Below are 19,366 nucleotides of genomic sequence, written 5' to 3'. Positions count from 1 at the left end.
CCAGAGGGGCAAGAATAAAGTCTTTAAGTGTGGGTGCAGCTATATTGGAATGAAGGTGTACTGTGCCATGGTAGCACAGATCCATAGATTCATTCTCCCTAAAAGAATAGCTTTACAAATCAAAGTAATTTTTACAACACTGTAACTAGTTCGTAGCAGGGATTGGCGGCGTTTTGACTCTGCTGACTACCTGCACACGAGACCTCGATAACCATGCTTGCAAATTGTGAAAATCTTCATGTTAACCACTAAGGAATGATGTGATTTCATGAGAGGAGCGGTACGTGCTGGATCATGACCTTGCAGGACACCTCTTAGTCTTACTGGCAAAGGAAACTGGGCTGGAGGGAAGTATAACATGACATTCAATTGGGAAATGCAGTCCTGAAAATGAATGTTCTCGAATTAAAAAATAGTGCTTATTCCAGTGTAACTGTTGATTGTGTGTAGATTTTGTTTTGTTCCTCTTTCTCCTCAGCTCCTCCTAAGCCCTTTTCTTCTCATCCAGCTGTGATGTCTTGCCTTTCAGAGGTGCTGCACGGTTGGAGGCATCCTGGGCTTTGTGACTCATTTGATGCTTAACAGCTCTGTGACGCTGCCCTCCCAATATGATCTGGCATGTCAAGTCTCCCCATGTTTACTTTCCCCCACCAGGCCTGTTCCACCTTCCTTCTGCTCAAAGCCACCCCTCAACAGGAATTGTCATTTAATGTACATTTTGCCAACAGCTTCTACAGCAGAGGCCCAGCTTGGTTAGACTCTACTCATTGTCACAGTGTCATTGCCTAAAAATAAGAGGAAACAAATCTGCTGAAGAGATAATAAAAATAAACATTGTCTTATCCATGAATAACAGCAATCTTTGGATCATAATGAATATCTAAAAAAAAGTGCATTGTGATTAAATATTGCGAGGAGCGTAAGACAGTGTTCTCCAGTGTCATATGGTACATTATACAATTCACAGCCTATATTTCATAAATTATCAGTTTATTGTGTTGACAGAACTGCCAGAAGCCAATCCTACTCAATATAATAAAGTCCTTCCTTTTCTGATCAGCATGTTTTAAATATTAAACAAGTTTAGTACACTTCAGATGATACCTTCTACCTGCCCCTGAATCTTGTCAGAGTTGCTTAGCTGCAAAGCACAAAGTGACACTCTTTTGGGTTACTGTAAGTAGAGAAGCAAGACACTTGAGGAGTAAACATACCACTGATTACATTGGAAAAGAGGTGATAATTTAAACCAGTGTCAGTCTGGAAATGATGATCTGACGGTAGACAGAATCCTTTAGGAAGAGGAAAATCTATTCTACCAGGGAGGCTGGACTGGGAGCTGAGCATGAAACTCATTTCAGAGGGTTATTTGAAGTTAATGGTAGTGCAGCTGAGCAGGGACGGATGAACCCCCGTGTAAGGCGGTCTGTGTATCTCTGTCTTCACAACCATTTCCTGCCACGGAATAACGTGTGCCGCTGGGCCCCCGCTTCCCACCGGCAACTCCGTTCCTGGGGCTCTGCCGGCATGGGATGCTGTGGAGATTCAGTCCACTTTCTGAAATATTGAGGGATTTGGGATGAAAACAAGCCAAAAATCTGGTTCAAAAAAAGTTCCTAAATTCATATGTGTATACATAAGTATAAAAATATATACGCATGTACATACATATTATATATGTGTATTGTATAATACACAATAGTTTATAATGTAATAATAATATGTTATAGATACAAATACTGCACATTCCTCTCCGCCCAAAGATTTATGTTTTCAGAAGATCTTATTTACAGGGAACCCTCTCAGCAGTGCGGAGTGGAATAAGTGAGGTCTGGCTGGAATAGATAATTGCTCTGGCAGAAGCAACGGCTCTGGCCCCCCTCCAGCAAACATATATGGGTGGGCAAAAGGGTCACTGCTTCACGTATGTGATAATCCCACGGGGGGGGGGGGGCTCGTAATTCAGTCCATTGCTGTGCTTTGCATGCATGCAATCGCTCTGCGGAGGCAGCTTTCCTTTCTTTTGGGGTTTATTTTATAGATCAGCAAAGACAACCAGGAAGAAGAAAAACGTTGCATAAAATTAAGAACGGAGCCTCGACTGCTTAAGCGCTTTTTTTTTTTTTTTTTTTTTTTTAAGCCTAAGTCACCTTAAAGAATCTCAAAACCAACCACAAGGGAAAGATCTGTGAATTTTTGTAATGGAAAGCGGTAGCCTCTAGGGCCCAGAGGATATGCAGGGAGGCATTTTCTCTTGCTGGTGCAGCTGAGAGCGAGCGAGCGAGCGAGACCTGGAAATGAAAGTAAAGAGATCAGGAGGCACATGGAGGGAGCTGCAGGGGCAGCCGATCCAGAAGCAGAATGCTGCCTTCTATAATTAAATAGCACTTACTATTATTATTACTTCTAGTAATAATACATTAATAATATCTCTAGTAATACAATACCATTTATCAAGGAAAGTTTATACATAGTGTGGGGGGGAAAACCCAAGGAGAGGTGAGTCCTTTATTATTGTTTTGGGGGGATTATTTTTGTCTTAAACCAGTTCTGTATGGGTGTGTGTTTGTGTGTGTAGAAAGGGGTGGACTTAAGAAACGAGAAAATCTGGATGTTGCTTCATTAGAAAGTAAAGGTTTCAGGTAGTAACTGTATGGATGAAACGTTGTGTAATTGCAAATTGAAAAAAAAAAAAAAGTGAAAAATAATATGGGCGAGATTTTGAAGCTAACCCCCTCTTCCGCCAAAAATGTGGGGGTTTGCAAAAAAATAATTGTCAGAGATCCTAATCCCACCCCCTGGAAAAAATGTGGTAGTAGTCTAAAAGTGGATAGCTAGGGGAAAAGCCCCTGGGTTTATATGAAAAACTTAGTATTAATTGCGTTTGTGCCTGTTTGTGGTTTGTAGGTTTAAGAGCTGTGTTGAGATCCGTATTTAGGCTGCAGTTTCCCCCTCTTGTTTGGTATAAACCTCATGAAGCAGCAGAGAAGCCCTTATGGAATAGCTTTTCAGATGCACCTTCCGTAGGGGCTTGTAAAGTTTATCAAATAAGAAGGTTGTGGGATTTTTTTATTCCTTTTCTTCTTTTTTTTTTTCCAAATTCTTTAATGCTTTAGACAGTTTCCGGGTGGCAGGGGAGGTTATCTTTTTTTTTTTTAAACTCGCCTCCCAGACTCCTGGAGATGTGTGATTTTTATTTAAGCGGATGGGGGGTGGGGAAGGAGGAAGAGTATGTTTTGGTTTGTTTTCCTTTTCCCGGGGAAGTCTGGATATCTCCTACCGCGGGAAACCCCTCTCAGCAGGACCGGGGTGGGGGGGGATGCCGGGGTGCCGGCGCCCGACCGAGCCGCGGGGGTGCGGGAGGCGCCGCCGGCCCCTTTCCGCCCTGGCCGGCCGAGGAGGCGCTTCCGGCCGCGGCCACCGCTAGGCAAGGCCGGGGATCGGCGGCCTAGTGCTGGGGGTGGGGCGAGGAGGCGCGCGGGGGCTCCTGCTCCACCCGTGTGGAAACCGGCCCCGGGATTTGATTTTTAAAGCGAGGCAGGGGAGGTCGAGCTGGCTGGGCACGAAACCAAGAGCAAGTGGCCGAGGGACGGGCAGCGTCACCCCACCGCCCCCTCCTCACCCCCCGGGCCGCACTGCAGTGCCTCTCGGGCAGGGCCCGGCGGGCTGGGGCAGGAGGAAGGGTGCCCCACAGTACATGGGGGTGTTACGGGTGGGGTGGCCTGCAGTAAACAGAGTATTATGCGTGGGGTGCAGGGCTGGAGGGAGTGGAAAATGGGGTGATGGGGGCCAGGGTGGTCTCTTGAGGCTTTGGCTGCTATCTCCATCCCCTTCTCAGGAAACATCTGGTTGATGCTTTTATTTTCAGCTGGGGGTGAGGGGGTCATTGCTGCCTCACCCTGCATTTGCTGGAGGTATTGCTGGGTGAAGCTGGTGGTACCCCAAAGCCAGCTGCCCTGATGGTGCTGCGGGGCAGGATTGGGACTAGTGGGGTGCCAGGGTGTGGGAGAGTGGCCACGGAGGTACCTTGGGGTGTCTGGTGTGTGGAGGGACACAGTCATCAGACTTGGTGTGCACAGCTTGGTGGTGGGGACCCCGAGAACTGTCGACTGTGAGAAGCGTTCAAACCCAGGGAGTGGGGCATGGCAGAGAGCAGCCATGGGATGAGTGGGAGCCCGTGTTTTTAGTGGGCTGTGCGGCTTGTCCTCTGCTTGACGTGAGTCCAGTTACCCGTTCTGCTGCACCACCGAGGTGGCCAAACTGCAGCCAGTGAAAGACTCCATGTTGCAGACTAGCGCATCCTGGAGCCTTTTAGAGAGGAGAGCGCACACAGCCTGGGGCTGAGCTCCTGTCTCAGCTCTACAACCTGCCACTTGCACCTTGGTATACTTATTTCTGTCTGAAATGTTACAGTCAAAGCCTGGAAGTCGGTCAAGCATGAACTCATTGCCATCCCAGAAATATAGTACGAAAAACTTTGCCCAAATTCAGGTCTGGCAGGGTTGGGAATAACACCCAGTCCTTGATAAGCTGAATTCAAGTCTTTCCGTTCTCTTGTAGTGTCTCGCAGAGTGAATCTACCCAGTTTGTGTTTGAGTCACCCTGTTTACTGGCTCGTGCTTCCTTCTGAGGGCAAGAAAACCATTTTGCTTATCTGTGGTATTTTATTTCTGTCTGGCAAATGGTTTGTAACTCATTGACAAACTATGAATAAAGTCCTCTCTAGATGCTGGACCAGAGAGGATAAACATTTCTGGACGGAAAGGATAAGAGCTTTGTAGTGGGGATGTAAATACTCTGGATTCGAATTCCGCTGGTGATTTGAGCAGACAAGTCTGGACAGACAGTTTTGGTGGGGAAAAAAAAAAAGGACGCTCAGGCACACTGCTTCATGAAATGTTTTCTGCTGTGTTTCTAAAAATATTTAAAAGACTGAGAAAACAAAAGCTAAACAGGCTCTGCGCTTAAAATTAATTATGCATCAGCCGTGGTATGGCGTGCAGCAGAACTGAAGTGTTGCACGTATGGGTGGCTTGCTGTGTCTGGGGTTTGCTGGTGTAATGGGTGTGCGGCTTGGTCCAAGGGTCAAAGGAGACACAGTGAAGAGGCTGGGATGACGAGGGGAGACAGCAGTGACCTGAGTTTGCTGGGGAGGAGGCTTGAGGAGCAAAAGGAGGAGTCCAAGTGGTAGCCTCCACCAGCGATGGGTCAGGCAGGACGGGGGAGAGCTCTGCCATGCGTGGAGGAGGGGGCTGGTGTGGAGTCAGATTGAAAGGGAAAGGTGGTTGTTCTTGAGAGATGTGAAAGAAGTTGTTAGGGCAGCAGCATGTGGTGTGCATTTTGAGGGTGTTGCTATGAGGAGATGAGTCTTATGTGCAAAGTCGTGACATAAGCGTGAAGGCGTGACGGAGCTTTAGCAGAGGAAGCTGGTCACCCACTTGCAAGGAGAGAGGAATGTGGGGCAGTATCAGGGAGCAACAGTCTGGAGGGGAGATCAGGCCTGCGGTTTATGTCTAAAGAAGGCAGTGGAGGGTCTTGGGTTGGAGAACATTCACTGTGGAAGATGAAGGTAGTACTGCAGAGATTAAACAGCATCTAGGGCACAGAGGAGTTCTTTTTAATGAGGGTTTTGTAGCAAAGGTCAAAACTGTAGCTGGGTATTGTGGGATTTAAGAGATGCAGTAGGTTGGTCAGCCATCCACATGAAGCAAGAATGGAGATATGCATGTTGGATGTGGTGGCAATGGTGGTGAGCAGAGGAGAAACAGAAGGGGAGCTCCAGGATGCAAGAGGAGTTGGATAAGTCTAGGAAGGAGACATTCTGGAGCCCTTCCCTGTAGTCCTTTGGCTCCACTCCAGCTTTTGGTCAGTAATGTTTGAATGCCCTTCTCTGTAGGCAAGCAGCAGTAACCAGTTCTTGTGTAACACATGCCCACATCCTGCTGTGTAGGATGTTTTAGCAGTGGAGTCAGGGTAGCCATGAGAGCAGGTACTGATCTCTTCTTCGCTCCTTGCAGTAGGGTTTTAAGAGCTGAGCTCAGAAGCAGAGGTTGAAGTAGACTGTGCATATCGGAAGCTTTTCAAGGTAATGATCTGTTTTGTGGATATACACAACTGTGAAGGTGTGCCACGGCATTTTTGGAGTGCAGCCATTGACTTTGTGATGACCAGCCAGTGTTCAGCTGCTCTCCCCACAGTCACCAACAATCTCCCTTTTCATCAGATCCATGGGCTGCCGCTTCAGTTCCGTGATTTTTGTTCTCTCCAGCGTGGCTCATGTCAGGGAGCAGCAAGAGGAGGGCTGCTCCTCCAGGGAGGACAAGCTAGGAGCCAAAGGTGATGATAGCCACCAGCAGTGCCCTCATTAACTAGGGTACAGTCCCACCATATCTGAACAGGGCAGGCAAAACAAGATACTGATAGCAGGGGTCCATCAACAGTCCCAGAGAAGATGAGATGGTTAATTGGGTCCAGGGTCTACCCAGCAAGTCCAGCAGTAGGAGATGGTGCCAGAGACAGGACTGGAGACAAACGTGCCTGCAGTGTAGGTCCAAGGTTTGTGCAGGAGATACGACTGAGGACAGGTGCACCTACAGTATGGCTCAGATGAGGCAGTATGCCTGGACCTGAGCTTAAATGGAGCTCCTGGACCATGGGCAGAAGGTGCACGGGTGGGCGTCTGAGGTGAGGCTATTTGGGGCATTTAAAGCCTGTTCGTGCACTCAGGGCCCAGAGAGCTAGAAATTCCTCCTTCCTCCCTGTCCTTTCTCCCATTAGCCTTTGTGAGGGTCCCCTTGACCTTTTAACTCCTCTTCTCGCTCCCCCAAGTTATCTCTTGTCATTCCCATTGTGGCTCTTTCCCCACCCTTGTCTCTGATGGCCCTTGCAGTTCTCCCCTACAGTGCTCTGGGGTTGCTCTGTCCTCTTTCATGGCTTTCACTGCTGTCTGTGTGGAAATGGTTCCTACTGCTCCTCTTCACCTTGACTGTTCTCTCTTACTTCTTCTGTCTTTGCAGAATTTCATGCAAGGAGAAATGTAAAATAAATGGACTCTGTCTCTTTTTCTACCCCTCAAGCCTGTCTGCCTGTAGCATTAGTGATCATATTAACCTCACAGTCTCCTTGTTAAATTTCCTTCTTTCTTCCTGATTGCTCATTATCCAGGTTATTTATAAATCCTTCCAGGCCTTCTGTTGGCGTTGTACCGAAGTCTACCAGCTCTTCTCCATCGCTTCTGTTAAAAGCCTTTATAGAGATGCTGATCATCACTCACCTTGTCTGTTGGCTTTCCCTGTCTTGCTGCGCTGCCCATCCCATTCCAAATGCAGCTGCTTAAAATCTTCTACCTGCTGCTCAGACCAGATTGCTCTCAAATTTAATGTCTGATGACTTACAAACTGCACAGTGTCACTTTCAAGCTCTTGCTTCCTTCTGCTACCACTTCTTTCTGGTCTTTCTCTCGGTCCTGCCTTTCCCCCTTCCCCCAACTCTCCGTCTTGGTAAAGGGCAGGTATTAATTATTCTGCATTTTGCATGGTGCAGAGCACAATCAATAAGGGCTTGCTGAGTTGTCAGGATTGATTTTCACGTACCTTAAAGGTCCCTTCACTCTGTGCCAGGCTGAACGTGCCATAGATACCGTAAGATACCTTAGAATGGTAGGGATGGTCTTAATGTAAAACGGAGCTGGGCGGTAACGCTCTCCAAGCTGTTGTAGTGTAGAGTTAGAGAAATGACTTTTGTTTTTCTCATAATCTCTTCAGAGGTGATCCCAGGCTGGGAGGGCACAGTGTCTTCAGCTCCATCTCATCTCCATGTTTCTGTGCTTGCTACCTTTGTCCCCAAGTTACCCTTCCTCAAATGCTGAGCATTGTTTGTGATCACAGCTGATTGATGGCAAGGCTGGGAAATTTGCTGTCACCAGCAACTCTATTTTGCCAAAAAGTGCCATCCCTTCTCCCCTTCTTTATTCTTGTCTTGTGTGGCAGACCTGTGTACCTTGGGGAGAGGTCAGGGAGGAGCCATTCCAAGACTTGCTCCCAAAACACAGAGGATGAAGCTCATGTATCTAATGGTGTGATTCAAACCCATTTTGGTTGAGAAAAGGGTCATTACTCCAAAATGGCTCCATCGTACTCCTTACTTGTCTGCAGTCACAGAGACCCAGACTGAATTTGGTCAAACCGAGACAAGTTACTGTGCCCATTTGTGTCGCTGACTAGGTGGGGATAGCTTGCTCTTGAGTCTTCCTCAGGTGCTGCCCACCCCAATTTAAAACACTGCAGGATGGGGCCCTGTCCCCTCTCCGAAGGAGCATTCCCAAGTCTCCACTGCTCTTGCCTGGTGATTTTCAGCACGAAATTCCCATTGCTTAGATTCATCACTGTTCTTTTATGTGGAATGGAGGTCCATCTCCTTGCATCTCTCTCTGTGATATGTCTCCAGACACCTTACATAGATTACTTGTTTCGTATGCCATGTGGTAAACCAGTTTAAATCTGTCCCAGATAAACAGTGGTCAGAATTGCTTATCATGGGAGGGTCCCAGCACAAATTCCTGAAATGACTGCCAGTGCAGGCGAAATGTTGTGGGTTTTTTTTTTTCCCCCCCTTTCTTAGAAGGCAGTCATGATTACAGTTGGTTCCTATGGCTTTATTTACTGGCAGTGTAAGTAGAGAGCTCAAACTGAAGTAATTCTTCTTTGCCTATGTATCCTGGCAGTGGCATGTGAGAAAAAGCAGATACTTGGTAGTGAGCTGCTTGCTGTCCTGTGTCTGCTGTGTGGATAAATCATGGACTTTGGTGTTCAGGGCATCTGGTCTGGAACATTTTGTTAGTAGTAAATTCAGGCACACACAAGATACTGTGCTGCTTAATTGCCAGCAAGACCTATAATGACTCATTTTGTGTTGGTTTTTTTTATTCCTCCTCTGCAGCAACTATAATGGAGAGACAAAAGAGAAAACAAGAAATAGAGAAAGGACTTCAGTTCATTCAGTAAGTGGACAACCTCATTGTTTCCTGTGGCTTTGGAGGCGGTTGTCTTCGTACCAAGGATTGCAGGAACTGAGTTCTTCCTATTCACCGCTTTGGGGCTGCTGCGTGGGAGAGAGATACCGGTCCTGAGGATTTTCACTGTGGTTCTTCAGGGTGCTTCTTGTCCTTCCATCTCTCTGAACTTGAAATTGTATAATTTTAATTGCCTTGGGTTTTGCCCTCCACTGCAGTTCCAGGATGATCTTTATAGTCAGCATAATGCAAATAGTACTTGGACCTCCTACTTTATCTTCAGTGTGATGATCTCAAAGTGCTCTCTCAACAAGGTTATCCCACGTTTCTTAGGAAGGGAGATGGTGTTTCTACTTTGTAGGTGGGGAAAGCAGGGTAAATGGCTTGCCAGGTGCCCCATATAGTGCCTATAGCAGAAATAGATGACCTGGGCTCTTTTACAGTAGCCAGCCTGGTAGGTGCCTCAGGTCGCTCTTTTGTGAGTATCATGTGGCCTTCTAGAGCTTGAGGTGGTTGCTCATGTGGTAGCTACAAGGCCAAGTACTTGCTTATAAAGTACAGTAGTGTTTCTTCCCTCCAGTGTTTGAGTTAGCAAAGGCCTCAGACTTGGGTCCAGGTTCCATGGTGAGTAAGGAAGCAGCAAGATTGTAATCAGGTTGTTTTGGCATTTTTTAAGGTCTGCTTTGAGTCCTGCAGTTATTATGGCTGAAATCTGTGCATCTACAATAGGAAAAAAAGACAAATCTTCCATGTTACATATTTATATCCTGTGGCATGGCAGTGATATTTTTGCCCCAGACCGAGACTAAATGGGACTGATAACTCAGCTTCAGAGAGGGAATTGTGAGGTTTATTTATTAGAAAGAAAACAATTTAGAAATATGGGGTGTTGTTCATGCTTCTGGAGCATATCTTATACTCCAGACCAGGGGCAGTGTCATTTGTTGGCTTGTTTTGATGTGGAAGAGGGGTAGTCCAATTTTATAAGCAGCACGAATGTTTCTTACAAAGTCAAGGCATTTCCTGCTGTTAATTTTAAGGAGCAGATGATGATTAGATTAGATGAAATCTAAAAAAAGTTTATTCTTTTTGACAAATAAGATAATGTATGTGATGTTGTATTTCAAAGGTGAGGAGGGCCATGAAAGGTGCTAAGGATTTCTCTAGAGCCTATTGTTTTCTGCTTGAAGATAAAAAAAATAAATATATGTGGACCAAACCTGGATGACCTGGGTGGTCTGATTTGAAGAATGGAACCTTTCATCTAAGTCTCAGTGCTGTTGTGGGGTAGGTGTTACCCACACAAGGACTGCCAGTTTTGTGGCACAGCCTGGCAGCCTTGGCCAAGACAGTTGGAGTTAAATGGCCTTCTGAACCTGCATTTTCTCCTTTCCTTTTGTGGTGTAGGCCTAAAGGCGTGTGGCTAAGTTAATGCAGAGGAAAGCGATTGCATTTATCACTGTACGTCTTTGGTCGCACAGAGGATTTGAGGAGGTCTTGGAGTGCCAGTCTGGTGCCTCTCATTAGAGCCAGATGCACTTAAAATACACTTGTATTTTCCATGACAATCTCTCATGTGACTTTCTCAAAGATGGGGTTTTTATAGGCGGCTGGCTAAAGGCACATTACAGAGGATCATGTATGCGCAGGAAATAGCTGAGAATAAGATTCCTGTAGTCTCAAATCCCTTTGGGACCTGACCATGTCTTGACACCACTGTGGCCATCACTGAGCACAGCGCTCCCTAATTGTGTTCTCTTTGCCCCAACTGCCTTTAAAGTGATAAATTGTTCAGCAACTCACTGAGATCATCAACACAGGATGAGAAAGATGGTTTCTTCATCAGACAAAAGCCTGTGTTTGTATGGATGCCTGTTTCATGAGAATTTTCTCTTCTTTTTTTTCAGGTCCACATTACCCCTAAGCCAAGAAGATTACGAGGTAACGAAGAATTTGTTTTCTGAAGTTGGGAAATCTTTGGTTGGCAAGATTTGTTCTGTTGCATAGCCATTAGTTTACATACCAAAAGTGGAGAGCATGGGATGGTCTGTCACAATTTTTGTCTGTAACTTGAAGCTTTAAGGTTCTGACAACAACAACTTTCAGGAAAAGGAGAAGACACTTGAGTGTTCAAGAAGGAAGGAGATTTGACTGGATTATTCTCTTCTACCAAAAGACTGATATTTTACCGGAGGGTGGGGAGGCAGGAGAATCTTAATGGGCAGGAAGCTTGCTAAAACATATGGAAAGGAATTGGAAATTGGGAAACCTCTCCTGTCTCTGAATATCCACTTCAGTCTATTTGCTCTCTCCTTGCTGCCCAGGCCTTTTTGCAGAAGCTGGTGAGAAACCTGTTTGCAGAGGGCAATGATTTGTTTCGAGAGAAGGATTTCAAGCTTTCGCTGGTACAGTATGTAGAAGGGCTGAATGTGGCAGATTACGCAGCCTCCGACGAGGTGACCATCCCAAAGGAACTCCTGTGCAAGCTGCATGTCAACCGAGCTGCCTGCTACTTTGCCATGGTGAGCACCTTCCCAAGTCATCCCCAGGGGCCAGGGAGGACATGATGGTTGCAGTGCCATGCAATTGGAAAAGATGTTAAGAGGGGTTTCAGTTGATTTTGTCTGCTCCCTTCTCCAACACTGGAGGAGACAATGACACACAGAAAAGTCTGATCTCTCCCCACTATCGCACTGTGTCTTGCGAGACCAGAGGAAGGATGTGAAGGAGAGGGGCCCTGCCTAAGGTCCTGAGAATGCAGATCTGTTCCATGTTGGTGACGAGTTAGTACAATCTGGAGATTGGAAAGAGCCAGTGCCTTCCAGTACTGACTGAGTATTTCTTTGGAATACTGTTTGAGTATTGCTCTGGAGGCTCCTGCCTCCCTAAGTGAGGCACTGGAAGACAGTGAGAAGGCTTTGGGTTTTGACAGAACTTTCAGCACACACATGGAAAAGGATTCTGCAATACTCAGGCTCTAAAAGGCTGTGTGCTTCCATTTTCCTAAGGAATCTAACAGCTTTCTTTTATGGCACAACCCCAGAGCAGGTCCATCCTGTTCGTAATGGGGCTGAGTCCCATGAAAAAAATTAGCAAGTAGTCACATAATTAAGGACTGTCAAATATCACATGCCCAAGGTAGAGGGGGAGACAAGATAAGGTTGCTCAAGCAGGCTTAATTCTGGCATTCACTGACTTTGAAGTGTTTTGGGTTTTGCAAGACTTAACAAAATGTTCTATATCTGTAGGTTTTGTGTGTTTGTACGCTGGTCTATGTATGAGATAATATATGTATTTCCAACTGCCTTTTACATTCCTGTTTTCTGCTGAGAGATAAAACACTTGCATTCACACAGAAGGAGGGGATAGTCTGCTGTGCCTCAGCTGACTCGAGGTGGTCTCTTCAATGCAGGGGTTGTATGAGAAGGCACTGGAAGACAGCGAAAAGGCTTTAAGTCTTGACAAGGAGAACATCCGAGCACTCTTCCGGAAAGCCCGCTCCTTAAATGAACTTGGAAGACACAAAGAAGCATATGAGTGCAATAGCCGATGCTTGCTGTCCCTCCCACATGTAAGTTTTTGATATACAACTCATCTTGATTTCTGTGGCTCACCACCTTCCTCCTCCATAACATGCTTAGTGTGAGGCCAGAGGACAGTGGAAGAGGAAGCTTGGCTGTTCCTGGGAACATGCTTATGCTGAGAAATTCTGTCTCTCTGACTCGAAGAAGATGTTGACCTCACATGTTTCTTCAGTCCAAGACACCCTTTGCAGACAGTGCCAGCCAGAGACACCAGTTAGTGACAGCAGTTTTGGTGGCCTATTTGTGAAGAACAAAACCATACCCTAACAAAATGTGAACTAAGGCCATGAGATTGTTTTAATTAGCTGATTTTGTATGTCTAATGGGAGTAAGTAGAAGCATGAGACAAATGGGAACTGGCGCACTGGAAGGGCAACATGTACACTTTTCCTGTTTTAGATAAAAATGTCTCGCATTTTACTTACTGATTGCTAAGGCAAGCTGATAAAGTTTTTTATTTCTTGTTGGACATGTGAAGGTGTCCTTGACATCACATGTCGTATTTATTTTTATGTTCACAGGTGTGTAAATTTTTTGCATTCAGAGGGGACTATCTGCATATACTAGGCCCTAGGTATTTTCCTGACAGTGCTTTTGTTGAGTGTCCTTTTAGGCCAAATATTGCACAGGAAATGAGACTGTGATTAGATAGATTCTAGTGAGCACTGGTTGTCTTTGCTAAATTTGGTTCTGATCCATCACAGTAATGCTATTACAAGAAAAATGCATCTACTTCAGCAGGAGAAGTTAACTTTCCTTTATTATTAGTGTACAGAAGCAATCTTTGAAAGCCTTGTTAGCAGTTAGTTATTCCTTTTGCATAGCTTGTAAATTCTAGTTTCTTTGACTTGTCAGAACAGGGTGACCAAAACACATTTAAAGGTATCATGTTAGGGGAGTTCCAAAGAACTTTTTTAAACAAACCCTTTTATAAACAAAACCATCTAATATATGTGTTCATGTAAAGCCATATCTGGCTATATTTTACATTGCAGTTGAGCTACTTAATTGAATTTATTTTGTAACCATATACTTATGTTTACATATCTCCCATTATTATCATTACAATCATTGTGGTCTAGAAACACTTTATCAAACTTCTCTGTGGCAGGAAAGTTCAGCCTTACAAACTCCATATCAAGTGATCTGCATTCTCTATTCTAAACAATTCAGTCTGGTAAATTAACATACCCCATTGCCTTATTACCTGATTAACAGAAATCATAAACCTTCTCTGCATTAAAGGCAAGTCATGCTATCCATCATCTCACTCTTGTTTCCATTACACCAGTTGCTAAGCCTCTGGAGCACATGGGTACTTCCAGCTTGCATTGCTGTAACAGCTGAGAACTTTGTTGTGGTCAAAGTAGAGCATGTATTAAAACTTCTGGTGATAAAGGATCTGCCACTCAGTTAACTCACTGTCTAGTAGAGTTAACTTGTTTCTAGGTGCAGATACTCGGTGCTGATAGTTTGCAGAGGTTCCCAGCATGGTGAGGTTGATAATCCTCTGTGGTATGCTTTTTTTGGTATGGTATGGGTTTTTTAGGGTGTTGGAGGAGACCATATTGCATGACCTTGTTGAGCATCCCCTCATTTTGTTGGGAGATAGTAAGCGCCTCAGGGTGGCATTTGGCTGAGGGAAGGGAAAGCTAAAGGAAGATCTTGGGGGTGACAAAGAGCAGATAAACCACCACCCCCAAACCTCAGGCCTGCTGACAAAAAGGACAGTAATTAACTATGTGTTGTTGGGAATGGAAGTGGAGGCAGTATAGAGAGAAATACGTTCTTGATCTTGTCCAGGAATCTGAGAAGACATCTCGGAGTTACGTTGGCATGTGGAGTTGGATAGGGCAAACCTAGTAGGTGCGAGTATGAGATCAATGAAAAAGAAATTATGTCAGAAGTCTTTCTGGTGAGTTTTCCACAGGGAGCAAGAAAACGGCAGACTTCAGAAGACACCTGAGAGAGTGTTTGGAAAGGCAGACTTACCAGAGGCAAACAGAGCAATGAAAATGTGATTGGTGTTAGATCTGAGAGGTGGAAGAGAGTGAGGAGGGAGCAGTGACCATGAGATTTGACCAAGAAGAGGTCTCTGGAGGGTGCAGGGACAGTTTCAGGAGAAGGTGCATCCTGAAGGGGTGTAAGATGGAGAGAGAAAAGAAAATGGACAAGATAGATTCTGTCTTCACTGAGTTCAGAGAAGATGGTGACAAGACCAATGTTGAGGGTGTGCGGGAGCAATTACAGTCAAAAAATGGCACTCCAAATTGAAAGGAAAAGTTACTGATACTCGGGGCCGAAGAACCAGAGGCCAGTGAGGGGTTGAAAGGGAAAGGATGAACCTGCAGGGAGAAGGAGGTTGGAAAGACCAGCATGGCAAGTAGAGAGAGGAGAGCAAGCTTCAAGGTTGGAGATGAGGGAGGAGATGTTGGGACATTAAGGAGGGGTTTCACAATAGGTTGGGCATATTTTTTTTTTCTCCTTTGAAGAAACTGTTAAAGTACTCCAATAGTTTTGCGAACAGGGAGAGAGAGGAAAGCAGAAGGAAGGGGCTGCTGGTGATAAATAGGTGAAGAAGGTTGTGGCAGGTTGTTAGTCCAGGCAGAACTGGAGAGGATGGAGCAGGGGAATGGACCATGGCCCAGAATTTTGTCTAAAGCCCACAGTGGTGTGTGAGTGGGCCTGGGCAGTGAGGAGGGAAGATGGTTAATGGCACACAGCCGGGAAAGCAGAAGGCTCTGCTTGACTAAGCTGAGGCAGTTTAAGCAGGACCAGAGACAGTGAAAATGCCTTGTAGCTAGTAAGTTGGAAACTGAGACTTGTTTTCAGCCTTAAAAACAAACAAACAAGCAAAACAGGCTAGTGAATACTGTCTGCATATCAAAACTGATTATTAGCTCTGTGGCTGGCGGAGAGGGAAAGTGTACAGGCTGTGCATGCAGGAAGGCATGCAGGTTTCTTCTTGCCACACCTGGGCACCTTATGGAAGCTCCAGCCCCCAGCTGCTAGCCCTTAATGCAGCCAAGCTTGGCAGCTAATAATAAATAATGCAGCCAAGCCTATGCAGCCAGCCTTGGCAGCTCCTTCAGCCATCTTGCCAGTGGGACTTGTGAACCCTGCTTTTGGAGAGTGGGTGCTTTCTTGGAAGCAGACACTTGATTCTGATTTTCTGCAGTATCGAAAGAGTGTGGGGCAAGGTCCTGGTGCAACCTCAGTATCTCAGCACGTCTGAATGACAAGAACACTTAGGTCTGCATGGACTCTCCTAGGGCTGCTCTGGCAATTGTCCACCTGCTGCTGTCCACACGTGAGGCTTCTTGGCACAGCCCAGTGTGGGTAACTGCAATCCTGTTTATTTCATTGTGTGTGCTGCAAAGGCAAAACTGAAAGTGTCCTGCCAATGGTTTTTGTCCCCAGGATGAAAGCGTCACGCAGCTGGGACAGGAGCTTGCCCAGAAGCTGGGACTGAGGGTTCGAAAAGCATACAAAAGACCTCAGGTATGACTTTTTTTTTCTTAGAGACTGTTCTTTGGCTCTTTCAGATTTACGTTTGCAGAAGTGGTATGTGTTGCTCTACAGCTATAGACACACGTACACTACCCTGTGATCCCTCTAGCAGGCCGCTGGCTACCGTCCTTGTCCTGACCCTCTGACTCACTTTGCCTTGATCCATTTCTAACCCCATTGCTGGTCTGTGTCTACTGCCAGGATGTTTGCTGTGTCCCCAGCTAAGCTGGGTGGAGCTGGGCTGGTGCTGCAGGAGAGGCTTCTGATGCACTGGGAGCCTGTGTTTTTGGGAGGAGAGCAACATGTGGCCTGATCCCAAAGGAGGTTTTGCATCGCAGTCCTTTCCCTGTTACAGGTTGAGAAGAGTGGGATCCTCTGTTGCATAGGAGGCATATCTGGCTTTGTAGTGCAATGGGTCATGAGGGGTTCTTGCCCCATATCTAGGAATACACCTTCTTCGTGGTGTGGGAAAGGCTTGTGCTTTGGGCAAATGAGAAGTACATATCTGGTCAGATGCTAGGAAAGAAGGCAGCAAAACCCAAGTCGTGGGTCCAGTAAATTGACCCCAGTGTCTGAATCCGTAGCTGGCTCTACAAGAAAGTGCTGCCGTAGCTGGAGTACTGTTGGTACTTAAATGTATACCCTGGGATGGAGCTAGAGGGCGTTAGGCCACTGCTAGCACTCTTGGATAAAGCTGCCTTGGTCACGTAAAATCCCAGGATGCGTTTTCAGGAGTAGGGAACATTACCTAGTAGTCGAGGCTTACATCCGCATCTCAGCCCTGTGCGCAGTGGTGTGTTAAACAGCCAGTACGTTCCACCTCCAGAGGGGCACCTTTGCAGTATGTGGTGAAGTGATTGGTGGGCATCCAATTTGCAGAGAGCTTTTGGAGTAAATTTGGCTGTAGCATCTTATTACTCTCTCTGACCAGTCTCACATGGGATTGGCCTACCCCCCAAAAACCCTCAGCGTTGTAGCAGCTCTCAACCTTCTGAAATGATTCTGTCTCAAAGAAAGGGAAGTTTTACGTAGAAATATTTTTTGTCGCTGCTCACTGTGTTGGCTTTGCCACCTTTTTGCTGCTGTCATGTTACTCAGCTGTGATGGGCTTAAACCACCTGTATGTTAGAAAAATAAAAATTAAAAACTCCAAAATGCTTTTTGTTATTTGAAGTTTAGTGATTGGTATTTTGATAACACCTTGCTATCTCATGTGTTCACTTCCAGCTTTCATTCCAGTGCTGTAGTGCCTTCCCGAAGTAGTAATATCTTAATGAAAAGACAAAAACTTCTGTTCCTCAGGGAAGTTCTTTGCTTCCTGGTTGCGTGTTGGATGTTGGGTGTTTTGCGCTGAGGTGTCCAGAACAAATACATGTCCCTTTCAGTGTTCAGAAAACTGTAGCCTTGTGTCATAGTGGCATGCCTTTTGGGGTGGCTTTTATTTTATGGGCAGTGCCTGGAAGGAAACTGTATTGTAACCCAGCTTTATCTAGTTTACAAGCATTCATGGGCTGTCTCTGTTCTAAGATCTCTCTCTTCCTTGCAGCAGGAATTGGAAACATTCTCACTACTCAGTAACGGCACGTCAATCAATTTGTCAAACCAGGTAGAGTTTGCATTCTGTGGTTCTTACTGTTCATGGATTGTGCTACTAGAATGCTTTGCAGTTTTATTTACATGCAAATTTATAGCTGTCTTTTAGGATTTAAATGTATTAATTAGTGTTTTCCACTTTTAAGGAATATTGCCAAGGAAATTAGTTTCTTTGAAAATATTTCTAGTGACAACATTTTTGATGTCAGTAATTAGATCACTGAAGATGGTTATTTTTCTTAGTTATTGTGAATGTTTGCTTTCTCTTGCATTTTAAATAAGTTTCAGTTTTCAAGTTTTTACATAGTTAGGGCAACGCTAAGTAAAAATCAGAAGGTGCAACTACTGAAGAAACATACAAAATCAAATCATGAGATGTACTGAGCAAGGTACATACACAGTTTATGTATTCTTTGTATTGTCCTGTCACCTGGGAGATCCAGCTTGGGCAGGGCACTGTACAAATACTAAGCTAAAATCTAAGAAATTGCTGATTTCCTTGTTCCACCACTGACCAAAAAAACCCCCAAACACTTGCTGGTTTTACAGGCTATTTGGTACTTCACACTACTTCTTAAAGCAAACAAACTGTAAAACCATAAAAATTGACATTTTGTACAACAAGATGGGATACTAAAGAATTAGTTTACCTCCCACCATTCAGTGACTTGCCTTTACATCTTTCTAGGACAGCCAGTCAGCTTTCATAGTTGTGCCTAGTTTTTCATTGGAAAATTTTCCCTTTTGCAAGAAATGAAAGTAGTGCAAAGACTAGACGTTGCAAAAACTTGCAGTAGATGCAGTATCTCAAAAGTAATGCTTTACTTGTGCCTTTTTAAGTTTAAGCTGCAGGCACCTCTGTTTATGTTTCTGTAAAATATGGGCTCATTTTATTCCTTTCCTGGAGCTCCAAGTCAGCAGTTGTCTTGGTGGAAACCTTCCCCTGTTTTGAGTTTGCTGTAAAAGTTTGTGGTTGTTAGATTGCAAAATATGTGAACTAAGAAACGGAACGTTTTGTAAGATCAGGCTAATCAGATCTCACACTGCATGGGGCTGACCGATTGATGTGTCCTGGGACTTGGGACACAGTGTTCTCATCCACATATGAAAAACCCTATTCTATGTACAGATTTGCTGACATGGTTGCATATTATGCAGGGCTAGTATTCCTTTGCAGCAACAGGGTTTGTCCACTGCTGGAGGTAAAAATGAATAGGCTCTTTGGATTAATGGCCTCTTAAAGTTTGTTGGTTTTACTGCTCTTGCACTGAAAGCGGCCATAAAGGAAAAGACAGGGCCAAATGCATTTAGGAGTAGTAAAGGGTCTCATCTGTGAAGTATGAATATCTTTTTAAAGATTAATTTCTGGTGATATTTTTCTCTACCCTTTCCTGCACCCTCTTTGCAGGCCACTTCCAATGGATTGGGTTCAATAGATGACATTGAAACAGGTAAAGACATTTCTCTTCTCTGATTTTTGTGGCTTTGGTAAGGTATCTGAGCAGGCTGACAGGCCTGAGAGGCTCATCACCTTCATTTGTGTCTCTTCTGCACACTCCTGGCTTTGGTAACTAGGAGGAGGAAAAGGTGGTGGGAAGCAGGAGTGTTTTTCCTGCAGAAAAGCTTTTTGTCCAGGCCCAGTGAAGGACACGTCTGGAAATTAAAACGG

The 19,366-nt window shown here is 45.2% G+C and overlaps 1 protein-coding gene across 12 annotated transcripts in view; it reads left to right on the top strand.

Moving 5' to 3' along the window:
• Nucleotides 1–1,999: 1,999 nt before the first annotated feature.
• Nucleotides 2,000–19,366, top strand: part of ZC3H7B (zinc finger CCCH-type containing 7B) — a 49,950-nt gene continuing 32,583 nt past the window's right edge. For 4 of the 12 annotated variants that reach the window (XM_075499875.1, XM_075499858.1, XM_075499848.1 and 1 more), the window contains exons 1-8: nt 2,001–2,499; nt 8,938–8,998; nt 10,918–10,951; nt 11,335–11,532; nt 12,423–12,581; nt 16,015–16,095; nt 17,651–17,710; nt 19,106–19,148. In XM_075499875.1, coding sequence (XP_075355990.1) covers nt 8,946–8,998; nt 10,918–10,951; nt 11,335–11,532; nt 12,423–12,581; nt 16,015–16,095; nt 17,651–17,710; nt 19,106–19,148 — 628 coding nt within the window. In that variant the 5' untranslated portion in view covers nt 2,001–2,499; nt 8,938–8,945. Of the gene's footprint in view, nt 2,500–6,017; nt 6,086–8,937; nt 8,999–10,917; nt 10,952–11,334; nt 11,533–12,422; nt 12,582–16,014; nt 16,096–17,650; nt 17,711–19,105; nt 19,149–19,366 lie in introns of those variants that run through there. The other 8 variants (XM_075499917.1, XM_075499838.1, XM_075499900.1 and 5 more) reach the window with 5 other exon arrangements.

The sequence above is a fragment of the Mycteria americana genome, chromosome 1, assembly GCF_035582795.1.
Source record: "Mycteria americana isolate JAX WOST 10 ecotype Jacksonville Zoo and Gardens chromosome 1, USCA_MyAme_1.0, whole genome shotgun sequence".
NCBI lineage: Eukaryota > Metazoa > Chordata > Aves > Ciconiiformes > Ciconiidae > Mycteria > Mycteria americana.
The sequence above is the reverse complement of the archived record's forward strand: the minus strand, read 5'-3'. Positions and strand labels throughout refer to the sequence as shown.